This window comes from Scyliorhinus canicula, chromosome 22, assembly GCF_902713615.1.
Source record: "Scyliorhinus canicula chromosome 22, sScyCan1.1, whole genome shotgun sequence".
In the NCBI taxonomy this organism is placed as follows: domain Eukaryota; kingdom Metazoa; phylum Chordata; class Chondrichthyes; order Carcharhiniformes; family Scyliorhinidae; genus Scyliorhinus; species Scyliorhinus canicula.
The window spans coordinates 29,448,912-29,465,252 of NC_052167.1; the positions used below are offsets into that span (position 1 = coordinate 29,448,912).

At 51.5% G+C, this 16,341-nt stretch overlaps 1 protein-coding gene across 1 annotated transcript in view; it reads left to right on the top strand.

Annotated features, from left to right (window-relative positions):
* Nucleotides 1-16,341, top strand: part of nfkb2 (nuclear factor of kappa light polypeptide gene enhancer in B-cells 2 (p49/p100)) — a 79,519-nt gene that overhangs the window by 14,525 nt on the left and 48,653 nt on the right. Inside the window, exons 5-7 of the mRNA XM_038783281.1 lie at nucleotides 8,072-8,176; nucleotides 12,410-12,495; nucleotides 16,014-16,152. Of these exons, the coding sequence (XP_038639209.1) occupies nucleotides 8,072-8,176; nucleotides 12,410-12,495; nucleotides 16,014-16,152 (330 nt within the window). The remainder of the gene's footprint in view (nucleotides 1-8,071; nucleotides 8,177-12,409; nucleotides 12,496-16,013; nucleotides 16,153-16,341) is intronic.

Below are 16,341 nucleotides of genomic sequence, written 5' to 3' on the forward strand. Positions count from 1 at the left end.
TCTGGGTGCCCTGGTACAGAGGGATCTGGGTGCCCTGGTACAGAGGGATCTGGGTGCCCTGGTACAGAGGGATCTGGGTGCCCTGGTACAGAGGGATCTGGGTGCCCGGGTACAGAGGGATCTGGGTGCCCGGGTACAGAGGGATCTGGGTGCCCGGGTACAGAGGGATCTGGGTGTCCGGGTACAGAGGGATCTGGGTGTCCGGGTACAGAGGGATCTGGGTGTCCGGGTACAGAGGGATCTGGGTGTCCGGGTACAGAGAGATCTGGGTGCCCTGGTACAGAGGGATCTGGGTATCCTGGGACAGAGGGATCTGGGTGCCCTGGTACAGAGGGATCTGGGTGCCCGGGTACAGAGGGATCTGGGTGCCCTGGTACAGAGGGATCTGGGTGTCCGGGTACAGAGGCATCTGGGTGTCCGGGTACAGAGGGATCTGGGTGTCCGGGTACAGAGGGATCTGGGTGCCCTGGTACAGAGGGATCTAGGTGCCCGGGTACAGAGGGATCTGGGTGCCCTGGTACAGAGGGATCTGGGTACAGAGGGATCTGGGTGTCCGGGTACAGAGGGATCTGGGTGCCCGGGTACAGAGGGATCTGGGTGCCCTGGTACAGAGGGATCTGGGTGCCCTGGTACAGAGGGATCTGGGTGTCCTGGTACAGAGGGATCTGGGTGCCCTGGTACAGAGGGATCTGGGTGTCCAGGTACAGAGGGATCTGGGTGCCCTGGTACAGAGGGATCTGGGTGCCCTGGTACAGAGGGATCTGGGTGCCCGGGTACAGAGGGATCTGGGTGCCCGGGTACAGAGGGATCTGGGTGTGCCCTGGTACAGAGGGATCTGGGTGCCCGGGTACAGAGGGATCTGGGTGCCCTGGGACAGAGGGATCTGGGTGTCCTGGTACAGAGGGATCTGGGTGTGCCCTGGTACAGAGGGATCTGGGTGTCCGGGTACAGAGGCATCTGGGTGTCCGGGTACAGAGGGATCTGGGTGTCCGGGTACAGAGGGATCTGGGTGTCCTGGTACAGAGGGATCTAGGTGCCCGGGTACAGAGGGATCTGGGTGCCCTGGGTGCCCTGGTACAGGGGGCAGCAGGGTAGCATGGTGGTTAGCATAAATGCTTCACAGCTCCAGGGTCCCAGGTTCAATTCCTGGCTGGGTCACTGTCTGTGTGGAGTCTGCACGTCCTCCCCCTGTGTGCGTGGGTTTCCTCCGGGTGCTCCGGTTTCCTCCCACAGTCCAAAGATGTGCGGGTTAGGTGGATTGGCCATGCTAAATTGCCCGTAGTGACCTAATAAAAAAAGTAAGGTTAAGGGGGGGGTTGTTGGGTTACGGGTATAGGGTGGATACGTGGGTTTGAGTAGGGTGATCATGGCTCGGCACAACATTGAGGGCCGAAGGGCCTGTTCTGTGCTGTACTGTTCTATGTTCTATGTTCTATGGTACAGAGGGATCTGGGTGTCCTGGTACAGAGGGATCTGGGTGTCCTGGTACAGAGGGATCTGGGTGTCCTGGTACAGAGGAATCTGGGTGTCCGGGTACAGAGGGATCTGGGTGTGCCCTGGTACAGAGGGATCTGGGTGTCCGGGTACAGAGGGATCTGGGTGCCCTGGTACAGAGGGATCTGGGTGCCCTGGTACAGAGGGATCTGGGTGCCTGGTACAGAGGGATCTGGGTGCCCTGGTACAGAGGGATCTGGGTGCCCTGGTACAGAGGGATCTGGGAGTCCTGGTACAGAGGGATCTGGGTGCCCTGGTACAGAGGGATCTGGGTGTCCTGGTACAGAGGGATCTGGGTGTCCGGGTACAGAGGGATCTGGGTATCCTGGGACAGAGGGATCTGGGTGTCCTGGTACAGAGGGATCTGGGTGTCCGGGTACAGAGGGATCTGGGTGCCCTGGTACAGAGGGATCTGGGTGTCCGGGTACAGAGGGATCTGGGTGTCCTCGTACAGAGGGATCTGGGTGTCCCTGGTACAGAGGGATCTGGGTGTCCTGGGTACAGAGGGATCTGGGTGTCCTGGTACAGAGGGATCTGGGTGTCCTGGTACAGAGGGATCTGGGTGCCCTGGTACAGAGGGATCTGGGTGCCCTGGTACAGAGGGATCTGGGTGCCCTGGTACAGAGGGATCTGGGTGTCCCTGGTACAGAGGGATCTGGGTGTCCTGGTACAGAGGGATCTGGGAGTCCTGGTACAGAGGGATCTGGGTGCCCTGGTACAGAGGGATCTGGGTGTCCGGGTACAGAGGGATCTGGGTGTCCGGGTACAGAGGGATCTGGGTATCCTGGGACAGAGGGATCTGGGTGTCCTGGTACAGAGGGATCTGGGTGTGCCCTCGTACAGAGGGATCTGGGTATCCGGGTACAGAGGGATCTGGGTGTCCTGGTACAGTGGGATCTGGGTGTCCTGGTACAGAGGGAACTTGGTGTCCTGGTACAGAGGGATCTGGGTGTCCTGGTACAGAGGGATCTGGGTGTCTGTGTACAGATAGGTCTGGGTGTCTGTGTACAGAGGGATCTGGGTGTCCTGGTACAGAGGGATCTGGGTGCCCGGGTCAGAGGGATCTGGGTGTCCGGGTACAGAGGGATCTGGGTGCCCTGGTACAGAGGGATCTGGGTGCCCTGGTACAGAGGGATCTGGGTGTCCTGGTACAGAGGGATCTGGGTGCCTGGGTACACCTGGTACAGAGGGATCTGGGTGTCCGGGTACAGAGGAATCTGGGTGTCCGGGTACAGAGGGATCTGGGTGCCCTGGTACAGAGGGATCTGGGTGCACGGGTCAGAGGGATCTGGGTGTCCTGGTACAGAGGGATCTGGGTGCCCTGGTACAGAGGGATCTGGGTGCCCTGGTACAGAGGGATCTGGGTGCCCGGGTACAGAGGGATCTGGGTGCCCGGGTACAGAGGGATCTGGGTGTCCGGGTACAGAGGGATCTGGGTGTCTGGGTACAGAGGGATCTGGGTGTCCGGGTACAGAGGGATCTGGGTGTCCGGGTACAGAGGGATCTGGGTGTCCGGGTACAGAGGGGTGTTCCATTTGAGATGGAGATGAGGAGAATTTATTTTCTCTTTGGGGATAGTGAATCTTCGGGACTCTCTTCCCCTGGGGGCGGTGGGTTAGTGAATATTTTTAAGGCAGAGGTTGATAGATTCTTGACTAACATGGGGGTCAAAGGTTATCAGGGGCAGACGGAATGAGGTGTTGAGGCAGCAAACAGATCGGCCAGGACCTCATTGAATGGCAGGGCAGGCTCGAGGGGCTGAACGGTCCCCTGTTCCTAATTCACGTGCTCGCATTTTGGACAAGTCTTGGCAATCGTGATGTGGAACTGGGATTTAGCCGGAAGGATGGGGAGAAGATGGACGCTGACTCCGTGGAGGAAGGAAGGTAGCTTTGCTGAAGGGGATGCAAAACAGAGTTTGGGGACAAGCTGTTTGGCAGGTTTCACATCTCTGACTTTGAGCCAAGGCGCTTGCATGAGGGCAGCATGGTAGCATGGTGGTTAGCATAAATGCTTCACAGCTCCAGGGTCCCAGGTTCGATTCCCGGCTGGGTCACTGTCTGTGTGGAGTCTGCACGTCCTCCCCGTGTGTGCGTGGGTTTCCTCCGGGTGCTCCGGTTTCCTCCCACAGGCCAAAGATGTGCGGGTTAGGTGGATTGGCCATGATAAATTGCCCGTAGTGTCCTAAAAAGTAAGGTTAAGGGGGAGTTGTTGGGTTACGGGTATAGGGTGGATACGTGGGTTTGAGTAGGGTGATCATTGCTCGGCACAACATCGAGGGCCAAAGGGCCTGTTCTGTGCTGTACTGTTCTATGTTCTATGAGCGGATTTGGAAAGGACTTGGCTGTTTGTGGGCTCAAAAACCCTGAAAAGTTCCATTTGTAATTTTGACCTGTGAAAGAGCACGATACTGAGTCACTGAGAAATCCCGAGAGCATCCATAGGTCTCCAGATGACGTCAGCACCCAGAATATATCAGACTGTATTACTCAGTGAGAAAACACCTAGACTGTATAAAATTCAAACCAAACTCCAATTAGATGTGCCAGTTGCTCCTAATCTTTTGTGGTACAGTAAGTACAGTTCTTGTTCAATGATTTGCAAAGCTGAGAGTGTAAAGATTGATGGGTTGTAACTCGAGGGTGTTGGGTTAATGGATTATTGTGGTGGTTGCCCCATTAAGGGCAACACAGCAGAGTAAGTGTCACATGACCTGTGTGACCAATCGGACGTGAGATCACCCCATCATGAGAGAAGCTCTGTTAGGGAAAGAGGCATTTGGGGAGCTGGCTACAGTCATGAGGCCGCAGTATAATTCTTATTAATAAATACCTTTTGTGTTCGCTAATGAAGTCTGTGAAAGTGCATCTTTACATTTATAGAAACTAAAGTGTTTCCCATGATGCTGGTTGCTGCCTCACAGCGCCAGGAACCCGGGTTCGATTCCAGCCTCGGGTGACTGTGTGGAGTCTGCACCTTCTCCCCGTGTCTGCGTGGGTTTCCTCCGGGTGCTCCGGTTTCCTCCCACAGTCCAAGTTTGGTGGATTGGCCATGATAAGATAGATAGAACATAGAACATAGAACAGTACAGCACAGAACAGGCCCTTCGGCCCTCGATGTTGTGCCGAGCAACATCTTTGGACTGTGGGAGGAAACCGGAGCACCCGGAGGAAACCCACGCACACACGGGGAGGATGCACAGACAGTGACCCAGCAGGGAACTGAACCTGGGACCCTGGAGCTGTGAAGCATTTATGCTAACCACCATGCTACCGTGCTGCCCAAATAGATAGAGAAATACAGCACAGAACAGGCCCTTCGGCCCACGATGTTATGCCAAACTTTTTTCCTCGGTTAATCATAGAATTTTGGACACTAAGGGCAATTTATCACGGCCAATCCACCCAACCCGCACATCTTTGGACTGATAAATTGCCCTTTAGTGTCCAACGGTTAGGTGGTGTTGCGGGGGAGTGGGCCGAGATGGGGTGCTTTTCCGGAGGGCCGGTGCAGACTCAATGGGCCAAATGGCCTCCTGCACTGTAGGAATTCTATGATCACTATTGCTAGTTATAGTACCGACTGATACTTTGATTGTTTTGCAAAATGTGGGTAAGACTATGCGGCGCGTAAGGTAATTGTTCAGACAGATTTCCTTCATGGTACAGGGCACCTGGGTGAGGAATGTCTTCCTCTGGCCCATGTACAAGATCAGGAACCCCAAGCTGGAAGGTGGAGTTTGGGGGGGGGTAAATGGGGAATGAAGGTGAGTTCCAACCTGGGATTGAGTGTCCTGGAGGGGAAGCATCATCATTCAGTCCTCTCCACCAAGGACCCAGCTGTGTAAACTTGTTCATGGATCTGCGCTCCAAGATACGGGGCTGCTGCTGTGTACAGGTCAGTCCTCCGCAGATAGCTGAAGGTTAATGAGGATACTGAATGGAGGACATTACCTGGAACCTTGGTTGACAAGAACATATGTGTTTGCGCTAACCATGACAATGTGATGGGGTCTGCCACTTTGCTTTGCCCCATTGTGATATCGGGGTGTAGAGATGTGCGGAGAGGCTTAGTAGGGCAGCACGGTAGCATAGTGGTCAGCACAATTGCTTCACAGCTCCAGGGTCCCAGGTTCGATTCCCAACTTGTGTCACTGTCTGTGTGGAGTCTGCACGTTCTCCCCGTGTCTGCGTGAGTTTTCTCCGGGTTCTCCGGTTTCCTCCCACAGTCCAAAGATGTGCGAGTTAGGTGGATTGGCCAGGATAAATTGCCCTTGGTGTCCAAAAAAAAGGTTAGATGGGGTTGCTGGGTTACGGGGATAGGCTAGAAGAGTGGGCAAAGAAGTGGCAGATGGAATACAATGTACTTTGGAAGGAGAAATTGAGGCATAAACTATTTTCCAAACGGGACGATGCTTAGGAAATCAGAAGCACAAAGGGACTTGGGAGTCCTTGTTCACGATTCTTTTAAGGTTAATGCGCCGGTTCAGTCGGCAGTTAGGAAGCCAAATGCAATGTTAGCATTCATGTCGAGAGGGCGAGAATACAAGACCAGGGATGGACTTCTGAGGCTGTATAAGGCTCTGGTCAGACTCCATTTGGAGTATTGTGAGCAGTTTTGGGCCCCGTATCTAAGGAAGGATGTGCTGGCCTTGGAAAGGGTCCAGAGGAGGTTCACAAGAATAATCCCTGGAATGAAGAGCTTGTAGTTTGAGGGACGGTTGAGGACTCTGGGTCTGTACTCGTTGGAGTTTAGAAGGATGAGGGGGGGGATCTTATTGAAACCTACAGGATACTGCAAGGCCTGGATAGAGTGGATGTGGAGAAGATGTTTCCACTTGTAGGAAAAACTAGAACCAGAGGACACAATCTCAGATTAAAGGGACGATCCTTTAAAACAGAGATGAGGAGGAATTTCTTCAGCCAGAGGGTGGTGAATCTGTGGAACTCTTTGCCGCAGAAGGCTGTGGAGGCCAAATCACTGAGTGTCTTTAAGACAGAGATAGATAGGTTCTTGATTAATAAGGGGATCAGGGGTTATGGGGAGAAGGCAGGAGAATGGGGATGAGAAAAATATCAGCCATGATTGAATGGCGGAGCAGACTCAATGGGCCGAGTGGCCTAATTCTGCTCCTATGTCTTATGGTGGAGGTGTGAGCTTAAGTGGGGTGCTCTTTCCAAGGGCCAGTGCAGACTCGATGGGCCGAATGGCTCCTGCACTGTAAATTCTATGATAAACTGTTGGTCAATGAGTGTTACATAAAGATCGAGTGAGAGAGCGCGTTGAGCCCAATGAATCGTAGAATCCCTACTGTGCAAACGGAGGCCATTCGGCCCTTCAGGTCTGCATCGGCCCTCTGAAAGAGCACCCTACCGAGACCCACTCCCCCGTAACTCCACCTGAGGGGCAATTTATCAAGGCCAATCCACCTAACCTGCACGTCTTTGGACTGTGCGAGGAAACCGGAGCACCCGGAGGAAACCCACGCAGACACGGGGAGAACGTGCAGATTCCTCACAGACAGTGACCCGAGGCCGGAATCGAACCCGGGACCCTGGCGCCATGAGGCAGTAGTGCTAAGCTCTGTGCCACCCTAAAGGTGGTGGGCTGAGTGGGTAAGGAGTTTTGGGAGTGCAGCTGGTCAGTGTTGTGTTGGGAGGCTGGACTATTTGGAGTTTTGGAGGCTGCTGTTTGAGCAGGGAGAGTTGGGGGGGTTCAGCTCTGAAGCCATGTTGGACGATATGGAAGCAGAATCTTTGAATATTGTGACGGCAGACGTGGGTAGATTCTTGGTAAGCAAAGGGAGGGATGGTGGGTTATCGGGGGTGTCAGGGGGGATGTTGGGTTGTCAGGGGTGGGCGGAGGGCGGGGGTCAAGTTTCTCTCTCCACAGATGCTGTCGCACATGCTGAGTTTTTCCAGCATTTTCCGTTTGCATTTGACGTCCGTTGTGTGGTGTGGGCTGTTCCCTCCATGGAGTTTGACACGGTGAAATGTTGGTCATGAGCTGTTACATTTCTGGACATTTCATGACTAATACCGAGCAGAATAAGGGATGGTTGTCCCTGTGGACTTCCCCTGGTGTTTCTTGCCCAATTCAATTAAAACAGCAAAGCCTGTAGATTGGGAAATTCCCTGCATCATTTTATTTTCTGTTTTTTGCGTAGTAATAGAAGACATTTGTCACCTCACGTTTTGAGTCCGTCTCCTGCTGTCTGACAGGTAGCTGGACCGTTGAGCGACTGGGGGTTTTTTTTTTTCTTGCTCTGTGTTGCTCCAGCCCAGTTTTTCTGAAGTTGAACGATTCCCACATTTGGGATCGTCTGGCAGATTGACATTGATTTGGTTTCTCGGGTTGGAATCTGAATCTTCTCTGGGAGCAGATGTTGGAAACCTGAAGTAAAAAGACGCAGAATATTCCGGAAATACTCCGCTGGCCGGGCCTGTGGACAGAACGATGACCTTCCATCGGGCCTTTATTTTGGGTTGCCTTCCAGGTCGCTGTAAGGTTTGATTATTTCACTGTAAGGTTTTGAGTGTTGTTAATTTGCGGTTTTCTGATCTTGTTTGTTTGGCAGAGGCTCCGAACGCTTCCAATCTGAAGATTGTCAGAATGGACAAGACGTCGGGTTGTGTGACAGGAGGAGATGAGATTTACCTTTTGTGTGACAAGGTTCAGAAGGGTAAGTTGGTGCAGGTCAAAGGTCATGGGACCCGTTGTGTTTAGTATTTTGGCCAAAGCTGATTTGATTTGAACAAAGAAAAGTCCAGCAGAGGAACAGGCCCTTCGGCCGACCATGCTGCCCGTCGAAACTAAAATCTTCTACACGTCCGTGGTCCGTATTTGGTGTATTCCTATTTGGTGGAAGAGTAGAAAGGGAACTGTGGCCAAACCAAGGGACATTAGAGAGGTTATTGGATTCAAAGAAGAGGAAGACAAATTAGGCAGGAAAATCAGCAGACCTGACGACGGGGAACAGTTTATAATTTGGCAAAGGCAGACCAAGGGATTGATTAAGAAGGGGAAAATACAATTTAAAAGTAAACTAGTGGGGAACATAAAAGCTGACTGTAAAAGTTTCTACAGGTATGTAAAGAGAAAAAGAATGATTAAAAACTAATTTTTTCCATAGAATTTCATAGAATTTACAGTGCAGAAGGAGGCCATTCGGCCCATCGAGTCTGCACCGGCCCTTGGAAAGAGCACCCTACCCAGGCCCACATTTCCATGCTATCCCCATAACCCTGTAACCCCACCCAACACTAAGGGCAATTTTGGACACTAAAGGGCAATTTATCATGGCCAATTCACCTAACCTGCACATCTTTGGACTGTGGGAGGAAACCGGAGCACCCGGAGGAAACCCACGCAGACACGGGGAGAACTCCACACAGACAGTGACCCAAGCTGGGAATCAAATCTGGGACCCTGTAGATGTCAAGCAACTGTGCTAACCACTGTCCTACCATGCTGCTGAACTAGTAGATGGTACACACGGCTGACATGGTTCGTCGCATGTTTGTGGAAGGGGGGAGCAATCAAGCGGGGCTGCTTTGTCCTGGGTGGTGGACATGCTTTGGGGAGTCAGGAAGTGAGTTACTGGCTGCAGAATTCCCAGCCTCTGTCCTGCCCTGGTAGCCACAGTATGGCTGGGTGCAGTTCAGTTTCTGGTCAATGGTAACCAGAATGTTGATTGAAGGGGATTCAGCGATGGTAATGCCATTGAATGTCAAGGGGTGGTGGTTAGATCCTTTCTTGTTAAAAGTGGTCATTGCCTGGCACTTACGTGATGCGAATATAAGTTGCCACTTGTCAGCCCAAGTCTGGATATTGTCCACATCTTGCTGCATTTGGACATGGACGGCTTCAGTTGAGCAGACAGCCCATCCCCACTGGAGTTTAGAAAACTGAGGTGACATTTTTGAAACGTATCTGAACCGGAGGCTCCAACACGATCAATATTGGGAGAGTGACAGGATGGATATTGGGAGAGTGACAGGATGGATATTGGGAGAGTGACAGGATGGATATTGGGAGAGTGACAGGATGGATATTGGGAGAGTGACAGGATGGATATTGGGAGTGACAGGATGGATATTGGGAGTGACAGGATGGATATTGGGAGTGACAGGATGGACATTGGGAGAGTGACAGGATGGATATTGGGAGTGACAGGATGGATATTGGGGGAGTGACAGGATGGATATTGGGAGAGTGACAGGATGGATATTGGGAGAGTGACAGGATGGATATTGGGAGAGTGACAGGATGGATATTGGGGAGTGACAGGATGGATATTGGGAGTGACAGGATGGATATTGGGAGAGTGACAGGATGGATATTGGGAGAGTGACAGGATGGATATTGGGAGAGTGACAGGATGGATATTGGGGAGAGTGACAGGATGGATATTGGGAGAGTGACAGGATGGATATTGGGGGAGTGACAGGATGGATATTGGGAGAGTGACAGGATGGATATTGGGAGAGTGACAGGATGGATATTGGGAGGGTGACAGGATGGATATTGGGAGAGTGACAGGATGGATATTGGGAGAGTGACAGGATGGATATTGGGAGAGTGACAGGATGGATATTGGGAGGGTGTCTGACAGGATGGATATTGGGAGAGTGACAGGATGGATATTGGGAGAGTGACAGGATGGATATTGGAGAGTGACAGGATGGATATTGGGAGAGTGACAGGATGGATATTGGGAGAGTGACAGGATGGATATTGGGAGAGTGACAGGATGGATATTGGGAGAGTGACAGGATGGATATTGGGAGAGTGACAGGATGGATATTGGGAGAGTGACAGGATGGATATTGGGAGAGTGACAGGATGGATATTGGGAGAGTGACAGGATGGATATTGGGAGTGACAGGATGGATATTGGGAGGTGACAGGATGGATATTGGGAGAGTGACAGGATGGATATTGGAGAGTGACAGGATGGATATTGGGAGAGTGACAGGATGGATATTGGGAGAGTGACAGGATGGATATTGGGGAAGTGACAGGATGGATATTGGGAGAGTGACAGGATGGATATTGGGGGAGTGACAGGATGGATATTGGGAGAGTGACAGGATGGATATTGGGCGAGTGACAGGATGGATATTGGGAGTGACAGGATGGATATTGGGCGAGTGACAGGATGGATATTGGGAGAGTGACAGGATGGATAATGGGAGAGTGACGGGATGGATATTGGGAGAGTGACGGGATGGATATTGGGAGAGTGACAGGATGGATATTGGGAGAGTGACAGGATGGATATTGGGAGAGTGACAGGATGGATATTGGGAGAGTGACAGGATGGATATTGGGAGAGTGACAGGATGGATATTGGGAGAGTGACAGGATGGATATTGGGAGAGTGACAGGATGGATATTGGGAGAGTGACAGGATGGATATTGGGAGAGTGACAGGATGGATATTGGGAGAGTGACAGGATGGATATTGGGAGTCTGACAGGATGGATATTGGGAGGGTGACAGGATGGATATTTGAGAGTGACAGGATGGATATTGGGAGAGTGACAGGATGGATATTGGGCGAGTGACAGGATGGATATTGGGAGGGTGACAGGATGGATATTGGGAGGGTGACAGGATGGATATTGGGAGGGTGACAGGATGGATATTGGGAGGGTGACAGGATGGATATTGGGAGTGACAGGATGGATATTGGGAGTGACAGGATGGACATTGGGAAAGTGACAGGATGGATATTGGGAGAGTGACAGGATGGATATTGGGAGGGTGACAGGATGGATATTGGGAGAGTGACAGGATGGATATTGGGAGAGTGACAGGATGGATATTGGGAGAGTGACAGGATGGATATTGGGAGTCTGACAGGATGGATATTGGGAGAGTGACAGGATGGATATTGGGAGAGTGACAGGATGGATATTGGGAGAGTGACAGGATGGATATTGGGAGTCTGACAGGATGGATATTGGGAGAGTGACAGGATGGATATTGGGAGAGTGACAGGATGGATATTGGGCGAGTGACAGGATGGATATTGGGAGTGACAGGATGGATATTGGGAGAGTGACAGGATGGATATTGGGAGAGTGACAGGATGGATATTGGGAGAGTGACAGGATGGATATTGGGAGAGTGACAGGATGGATATTGGGAGAGTGACAGGATGGATATTGGGAGAGTGACAGGATGGATATTGGGAGGTCTGACAGGATGGATATTGGGAGTCTGACAGGATGGATATTGGGAGAGTGACAGGATGGATATTGGAGAGTGACAGGATGGATATTGGGAGAGTGACAGGATGGATATTGGGAGGGTGACAGGATGGATATTGGGAGAGTGACAGGATGGATATTGGGAGAGTGACAGGATAGATATTGGGAGAGTGACAGGATGGATATTGGGAGAGTGACAGGATGGATATTGGGAGGGTGACAGGATGGATATTGGGAGAGTGACAGGATGGATATTGGGAGAGTGACAGGATGGATATTGGGCGAGTGACAGGATGGATATTGGGAGTGACAGGATGGATATTGGGAGAGTGACAGGATGGATATTGGGAGAGTGACAGGATGGATATTGGGAGAGTGACAGGATGGATATTGGGAGAGTCACAGGATGGATATTGGGAGAGTGACAGGATGCATATTGGGTGAGTGACAGGATGGATATTGGGAGAGTGACAGGATGGATATTGGGAGAGTGACAGGATGGATATTGGGAGAGTGACAGGATGGATATTGGGAGGGTGACAGGATGGATATTGGGAGAGTGACAGGATGGATATTGGGAGTGACAGGATGGATATTGGGAGAGTGACAGGGTAGGTACAGATCCCCCAAACCCACTCCTTCTTTCTGTGTCCCTGCCTAAGAATCTCCGATACTGAATAGATCTTGTTGTTTATTAGATGATATTCAAGTGCGGTTTTATGAAGATGATGAGAATGGCTGGGAGGCATACGGAGACTTCGGACCCACTGATGTTCACCGTCAGGTAAATAACCATCTGCAGTTTAGTTGGCCTCTGTGGGTCAATCTAGTCCGTTCCATTCCCCGACTGTCGTCTTGTAGCTCTAAGTTTTATTTCCCTCAAGTCCTTATTCAGTTTAATTCTGCAGTCATTCACCGTCTCTACATCCACCACCCTCCCTGTGTAAAAGATGTTCCGCCTCGTATTCCCATGCATCTCATCCCCAGATCCTGAAATCTGTGACCTCTAGCTGTTAGCTAATGGGAACAGTATTTTCTCTGTTTACCTCCCATAAAGATGGCCTAATCTTGTCCATCTCAATCACATCTCCCCTCAGCCTCCCCTGCTCTGAGCAGACCAATGCCACCCTCTCCAATCTCTCCCCAGATCCTCTTCTTCCTTTCTAGGTTTTCTCGCTCTCTGCCTCCCTGGCGATGACCCCTCCCTCCCCTCGATCTGTTTTTTAATGTTGTTGTTTCTGGCTGGTTTAGGGGCTGGTTTAGCTCACTGGGCTAAATTGCTGGCTTTTAAAGCAGACCGAGGCAGGCCAGCAGCACGGTTCGATTCCCGTACCAGCCTCCCCGAACAGGCGCCGGAATGTGGCGACTAGGGGCTTTTCACAGTAACTTCATTTGAAGCCTACTCGTGACTATAAGCGATTTTCATTTTTTTTTCATAAATAGTGGCCAGGCTGCCAGAGAGAATTCTCCTGGGATTGGGCAGAGCTATCGAGCAGTCACTCCCTGCTCTGCCATTCAGTGAGATCCTTGCTGATCTGTGAGCTAACTCCATTCACCCATCTCCTTCTTCCTTGCCCCTCGCTGCATTTAGATACCAAAATTCTTTCCACCTGAGCTTTAAATCAACAATCGATCTAGGAACGTTGCAGAAGTGAATTCCAAATGTTATCACCCTTTGTGCGGAGAAGTGTTTCCTGATTTCTCTCCTCAAGGTCTAATTCTAATATTTGGACTATGGCTCCGAGTCCTCAGCTCCCCAACCAGCTGGGATGGTTCCTGTATCTGTCCCACTTCATACCTTGAAAATTTCAATCAAATCATGCCTTGACCGTCGCAATTCCACAAACCCAAGTTTATTTCCTCCAAAGATTGAGTTGGATTCCTGTGTCCTGATCATTTATCCCTCGGTGTGCAGGTATCATTCTGGTAAGTCTATGCTGCACTCCCTCCAAGGCCCACGTATCTTCAGTAAGTCCCATCTGGGGTGAGGCCACCTTTTTCTGGGCAGTACGGTTGCTTCACAGCTCCAGGGTCCCAGGTTCGATTACCCGCTGGGTCGCTGTCTGTGAGGAGTCTGCACGTCCTCCCCGTGTGTGCGTGGGTTTCCCTCCGGGTGCTCCGGTTTCCTCCCACAAGTCCCGAAAGACGTGCAGGTTAGGTAATTCGGACATTCTGAATTCTCCCTCTGTGACCCGAACAGGCGCCGGAATGTGGCGACTAGGGGCTTTTCACAGTAACTTCATTGCAATGTTAATGTAAGCCTACTTGTGACAATAAAGATTATTAAATAATTAGATGTGATACACAGAAGCTGCTCACAGTTCTCCAGGTGTGATCTAACCATGGTTTTGTACAACTGAAGTATTGACTCTCTCTTTCCCCCCTCGCCCCCTCTCTTTCTCTCGATATTATAAAGGCTGGCATTTCATTAACCACTTCCTCTGCCAGTTCATGACATTCTATGTAGCTGGGTCCCTAGCTCTCCATGAATTGCCACTGTTTCTAGATTTTCTCCATTTAGAAAGCACCCTGTTCTATCCTATGATTATGTCCAGGGGCCGACCTCACATTTGCCCACATTGAAACCAATTTAGATCATAGATCATAGAATTTACAGTGCAGAAGGAGGCCATTCGGCCCATCGAGTCTGCACCGGCTCTTGGAAAGAGCACCCTACCCAAGGTCAACACCTCCACCCTATCCCCATAACCCACGGGCAGCACGGTAGCATGGTGGTTAGCATAAATGCTTCACAGCTCCAGGGTCCCAGGTTCGATTCCCGGCTGGGTCACTGTCTGTGTGGAGTCTGCACGTTCTCCTCGTGTCTGCGTGGGTTTCCTCTGGGTGCTCCGGTTTCCTCCCACAGTCCAAAGATGTGCGGGTTAGGTGGATTGGCCATGCTAAATTGCCCATAGTGTCCTAAAAAGTAAGGTTAAGCGGGGGGTTGTTGGGTTACGGGTATAGGGTGGATACGTGGGTTTGAGTAGGGTGATCATTGCTCGGCACAACATCGAGGGCCGAAGGGCCTGTTCTGTGCTGTACTGTTCTATGTTCTATGTTCTAACCCAGTAACCCCACCCAACACTAAGGGCAAATTTGGACACTAAGGGCAATTTATCATGTCCAATCCACCTAACCTGCACATCTTTGGACTGTGGGATGAAACCGGAGCACCCGGAGGAAACCCACGCACACACGGGGAGGATGTGCAGAGTCCGCACAGACAGTGACCCAAGCCGGAATTGAACCTGGGACCCTGGAGCTGTGAAGCGATTGTGCTATCCACAATGCTACCGTGCTGCCCACATAGCAGTTTTGCTATCGGTCTGTTAATATCTTTTGCTAATTTTCTGCTTCTAGCAGCATTGTTTCCGTTGTGTCATCAGCAAATTTGGAAATGTGACTTTCCAGCCCCTCCTGTGGGTCAGTAATAAAGATGATGAGAGATCAGTGCACATCCTGACAGGACATCAGTGGGCAGTTACTGCCCATTCCTGACCATTCTCCCGATCTCCTTCCTCTCAGACAATTTTCTAACCAGTTCAGTCCATTTGCCTTTCACGAACTTCGACTGCAGCTGTCTCTCGTTCGGAACTTTATCGTTTACAAAGAACATCCCGGGAATTTCAACTGTCCACTGCTTCATTTTATTTCCTCAAAAGATTCAGTCGGATTCCTCAGGCGTGACCCCGCCCTTTGCAAATCCGCCTTTGATGTCAATTCCACTTTTCCTACTTTTTTTTTAAAGAAAATGATTTTTTCCAATTAAGGGGTAATTTAGCGTGGCCAATCCACCTACCCGGCTTTGGGTTCTGGGGGCGAAACCCACGCAGACACGGGGAGAATGTGCAAACTCCACACGGACCTGGGGCCGGGATCGAACCTGGAACCTCGGCGCCATGAGGCAGCAGTGCTAACCACGGCGCTGCCCTCACGTTTCCTACTTTACAGCAGGGTCTGTACGTCAAAAGAAGGTCATTGCTGTAACGTGCCTTTGAGAGGCCCTGAAGCGCGAGGGAAATGCAGATCTTTTTCATGGGATCTTTCTCTGTTTTTCCTCAGTTTACTGTCTCACCTGGAGGATGGTACCTCAGACAGTGCGGCCCTCCCTCTGCAGGGCTGTGTCCGGTTGCATTGTGTACTCGGGCCTACAGGGAGGTCTGAGCCTTCAGTTTAATGGCCAGGATTCTGGTTGTCTATTCGGTGCCACTTCACTGGCCGTTGTTTATCGCAGAGTTCTTGCTCAGAGCTGTCCAAACCTCTGGAAATATCATTTATTTGTGGGCTTTGTTTATTTCTCAGTTTGCAATTGTTTTCCGGACCCCGCGGTACTGGAACATCGACATTGAAAAGCCAATCACTGTCTTTGTCCAGCTCAAGAGGAGGAAGGATGGGGAAACGAGCGAGGCGAAAGCGTTCACGTACTGCCCCAGGGTGGAAGGTGAGGGGGAAGGGGGGGGGGGAGGGGGGGGGGAGGGAAAGGGAGGGGGGGGGAAGGAAAGGGAGGGGGGGGAAGGAAAGGGGGAGGGGGAGGGGAGGGAAAGGGAGGGGGGGGAGGGAAAGGGGGAGGGGGAGGGGAGGAAAGGGGGGAGGGGGGGGGGGAAAGGGGGGAGGGGGAGGGGGCAAGAGG